At 39.9% G+C, this 4,187-nt stretch overlaps 1 protein-coding gene across 1 annotated transcript; it reads right to left on the reverse strand.

The window, feature by feature from the left end:
* Positions 1-1,505: 1,505 nt before the first annotated feature.
* LOC107060544 (uncharacterized) lies at positions 1,506-3,880 on the reverse strand. The gene is made up of 4 exons (XM_015308544.1): positions 3,429-3,880; positions 2,074-2,822; positions 1,817-1,871; positions 1,506-1,755 (listed from the first exon to the last, which is right to left on the reverse strand). The coding sequence occupies exons 1-4, from the start codon at positions 3,878-3,880 to the stop codon at positions 1,506-1,508; spliced, it is 1,506 nt and encodes a 501-aa protein (XP_015164030.1).
* Positions 3,881-4,187: the final 307 nt, after the last annotated feature.

A 4,187-nucleotide genomic window follows, 5' to 3' on the forward strand; every position in this document is an offset into this window, starting at 1 on the left:
AAAAGGGTAAGGCTCAAAAGGAGTTCAAACAAGGTTCACACATCTCACAAGGTTGGCCACGAAAGAGGTATATCATCAAATTGTTTCACTCTTTAAAATTGGTGCCTAAGATCATTTCAAGTGCTTGCATCACTTAGTCAACCAGACCAAAGGGGAAAATTCTAGGTGTCATCACACACAATGTTAAAGGTAAGCTCATCACACAAGAAATTGGCACCAATATCAAACGAGACTCATTTAAGCTGGTGTGCAATGTTCATCACAAGAGACTTCATTTGACAACTAGCTAGTCAAAATGAGAAGCAAAAAGTCCACACATTGTATATTCAACTTCAATTAGCCTCATCGTAGATGCACATTCATTTTGTTAAATTAAGAGCACAATTTAAGTCATCGGCATCATAGCCGCACAATATGGAGGGGTTCCATTTTTTTCAAAACCATTGTTCAACGGGGAATTTGTCACACTTCTTGAATTACTTTCTCTTTTCACCACACCCCAACTTAGGCTTTTGGCCTAAGTTGGCTATTCAAACAAACCACACTTCATGATAGATATGGATGAATGGATAAAGAGGGATCACAATTGTTCAAGTTTCTTTTAAGAAAAGGGTAAGGCTCAAAAGGGGTTCAAACAAGGTTCACACATCGCACAAGTTTGGCCACAAAAGAGGTATATCATCAAATTGTTTCACTATTTAAAATTGTTGCCTAAGATCATTTCAAGTGCTTGCATCACCTACTCAATCGGACCAATGGGGCAGATTCTAGATGTTATCACACACAATGTTCAAGGTAAGCTCATCACACAAGGCATTGGCACCAATGTCAAATGAGACTCATTCGAGCTGGTGTGCAGTGTTCATCACAAGAGACTTCATTTGACAACTATCTAGTCTCAACGAGATGCAAAAAGTTCACACCTTGTATATGCAACTTCAATTGGCCTCATCGTAGCCGCACATTCATTTTGTTCAATTAAGGGCACTATTCAAGTCATCTATATTGATCATAACCGATACACAAATTTGCACAAGAACAACCATAATCACACAATAGAGGTGGCACAAATTTTTAAAATAGGTCAAAAACCATTTTCATTCAAAACAAGGAGTAACAAGCTCAAACATCCACAATATAAGATCAAAACACAATCAAAACACAAATATAGATCACAAAACCCTATATATACAAATAAAATATAATCACAAGAGGTAGGTATGGAAATACCTCACCCCACCCACAAAAGAAAATTAGTTGTCCTCAAATGCAAAATTTAAGTCATCGGTATTGATCATAGCCTATACTCAAATTAGCACAAGAACAACCACAATTACAATTTCTCACAAACTCCTACCACCCCCACCAAAAGCATTCACATTGTCCTCAATGTGAGTATAGATCAAACATCAACAAAAATAAAACTAAACTATTGCACTTAAACAAGCAGAGTAGGGAGACAAGAAATCTTCACTAGGCGGCCATATGGTCAAAACTAGTTGGAGTCACCGAACTGTTTGGTGATACGCCAAATGATCTGGAGCTCGCCGAAATTTCCCATGTGCAACCAGTCCATGTGGGGGAAAAAAGGCGAACAATAGGGAGTCTGCCGAATACATTGGCGCATCGCCTAATGGAATTGAAGCCTTGCCAAATGATCCAAGATTCTGGGCTACCAGGGCTAATGCAAAAATGCAGTGAAAGTCGGGTAGACCAATCACTTCGGCGAGTTGCCGAGTGGTGCAAGTATCCCGCCTAATGTTCCAGTGTCTCAGCCCATTGTTGACACCAATAAGGTGATCAACTTCAGAATCACCGAACTGACTCGGTGACTCGCCGATGGAGTCTTAACTTTGCAAAGTCTCCTACACCTGCACATTCAACACACATTATTCAAAACACTAACACGTGGGTTGCCTCCCAAAAAATACCTTATTTAACATCGTGGAACGACGTGGAAATGCTCTCAAGCATCCTCCACATACACCACTTCAATCACATAAATTTCATGGCATTCTCCAAAATATAATTTCAAGCGTTGCCCATTAACTTTGAAGGCATGACCTTCTTTACCTTTGACTTCAATGGCTCCATTACTGAACACCCGTGTTACTCTAAATGGGCCTGACCATTTGAATTTGAGCTTTCCCGGAAAGAGTCTTAGTCGAGAATTATACAGCAACACCCAATCTCCAACTCGGAATTCCCTCCTAAGGCTTCTAGAATCGTGCCATTTCTTCATCTTTTCCTTGTAGAGTGCTAAACTTTCATAGGCCCTAAATCTGAATTCATCCAATTCATTGAGCTGATCTGCTCTTCCTTTTGAAGTCCATGCCCAGTCTAGATTTAGAGCCTTTAATCCCCATAATGCTTTGTGTTCTAATTCAACCGGCAAATGGAAGGATTTCCCAAAGACTAGTTGATATGAAGACATACCAGTTGGTGTCTTGTAGGCGGTGCGATATGCCCACAGTGCTTCATCTAAATTTCGAGTCAAATCAGTCCTATTTGCATTTACGGTCTTAACGAAGATACTCTTGATCTCCTGATTCGAAACTTCCACTTGGCCACTCGTTTGAGGATGATATGGTGTTGCTAATTTATGTCTCACCCCATATTTGCTCAATGTGGATGCAAAAAGCCTATTGCAAAAGTGGGATCCTCTATCACTAATAGTAGCCCGATGAGTGCCGAACCTAGTAAAGATGTAACATTTTTGGAACTGAACAACACTTCTCCCTTCATTGTTTGGTAATGCCACAACTTCTACCCATTTAGAAACATAATCTACTGCCACCAAAATGTACTGATTACCAAACGAACTGACAAATGGACGCATGAAATCTATTCCCCAAGCATCAAATAACTTAACTTCCAAAATAGGTTTTAGAGGAAGCTCATGTCTTCTGGACACTCCACCTTATCTTTGACATTGCGTACATTTCTTAACAAATTCATGAGCATCGTTGTAAAGGGATGGCCAGTAGTAACCACTTTGAAGGATTTTAGAAGTTGTACGCACTCCACCATGATGACCATCAACCGGTGAAGAATGACAAAAATGGAGAATTTCATTGAATTCTTCTTCAGGCAGACATCACCGAATGATATGGTCTGCACACTCTATGAATTAGTATGTTTCATCCCAAAAGTATTTCTTGACATCGAACAGAAACCTCTTTCGTTGATAGAAGTTCAGTTCTTCCGGTATCAACCCACATACTGCATAGTTAGCAAAATCAGCATACCAAGGAGTTTGTTATAAAGTTACCGTGAATACCTATTCATCGGGAAATGCATCATTTATGTCTATCTGCAGCTCGTCATTCTCCTTTCCTTCTAATCTTGATAGGTGGTCAGTCACCTGATTTTCACAACCTCTTCTATCTTTGACTTCAAAGTCAAATTCTTGCAACAATAACACCCACCTTATCAATCTTGGCTTGACATACTTCTTTGCTATCAAATAACGCAGAGCAGCATGATCAGTGTGAACAACCACTTTAGTGCCTAGCAAGTATGCCCGAAATTTCTCAAATGCATATACCACCGCGAGTAATTCTTGCTCCGTAACTACATAGTTACATTGAGCACCATTCAGAGTTTTGCTTGTGTAGTAAATGGGATGAAATAGTTTGTTGCGTTTTTGCCCCAACACGACACCTGATGCTGTACCACTTGCATCACACATCACTTCGAAGGGTGCTGACCAATCAGGACTAATGATAATCGGGGTGGAGATCAATTTTTCTTTTAAACACTTAAAGGCTACCATACATGCATCATCAAAGTTGAATTTCACCACTTTTTGCAAAATGTTTGCATAAGTGGTGTGCAATTTTTGAGAAGTCTTTGATGAACCTCCAGTAAAAGCCGACATGCCCTAAGAAACTACAAATACCCTTCACCAAGATTGGTGGTGGTAACTTCTCAATCACTTCAATCTTTGCTTTATCAACCTCCAGCCCTTTTTGTGACACTTTGTGACCAAGAACTATACCTTCCCTAACTGTGAAGTGGCATTTTTTCTCAATTTAGGACCAAATTTGTCTCCACACATCTTTGAAGGACCTGCCCCAACCATGCCAGACATGCTTCAAAAGTATCACCCACAACTGAGAAGTAATCCTTGAAGACTTCCATTGAATCTTCTACCATGTCAGCGAAAATAGATAGCATGCAATGTT

The sequence above is a fragment of the Solanum tuberosum genome, unplaced genomic scaffold, assembly GCF_000226075.1.
Source record: "Solanum tuberosum cultivar DM 1-3 516 R44 unplaced genomic scaffold, SolTub_3.0 scf00089, whole genome shotgun sequence".
Lineage (NCBI taxonomy): Eukaryota > Viridiplantae > Streptophyta > Magnoliopsida > Solanales > Solanaceae > Solanum > Solanum tuberosum.

What these genes read in the sequence shown, in the direction of transcription:
- LOC107060544 (XM_015308544.1), bottom strand. Translation starts at nt 3,880, where the DNA reads ATGTCGGCTTTTACTGGAGGTTCATCAAAGACTTCTCAAAAATTGCAC. An exon ending in GTCAAGCCAAGATTGATAAG is followed by an intron (nt 2,823 to 3,428) that starts GTGGGTGTTATT and finishes TCCATTTGTCAG; the next exon opens with TTCGTTTGGTAATCAGTACA. An exon ending in CGAGTCACCGAGTCAGTTCG is followed by an intron (nt 1,756 to 1,816) that starts GTGATTCTGAAG and finishes CTGGAACATTAG; the next exon opens with GCGGGATACTTGCACCACTC.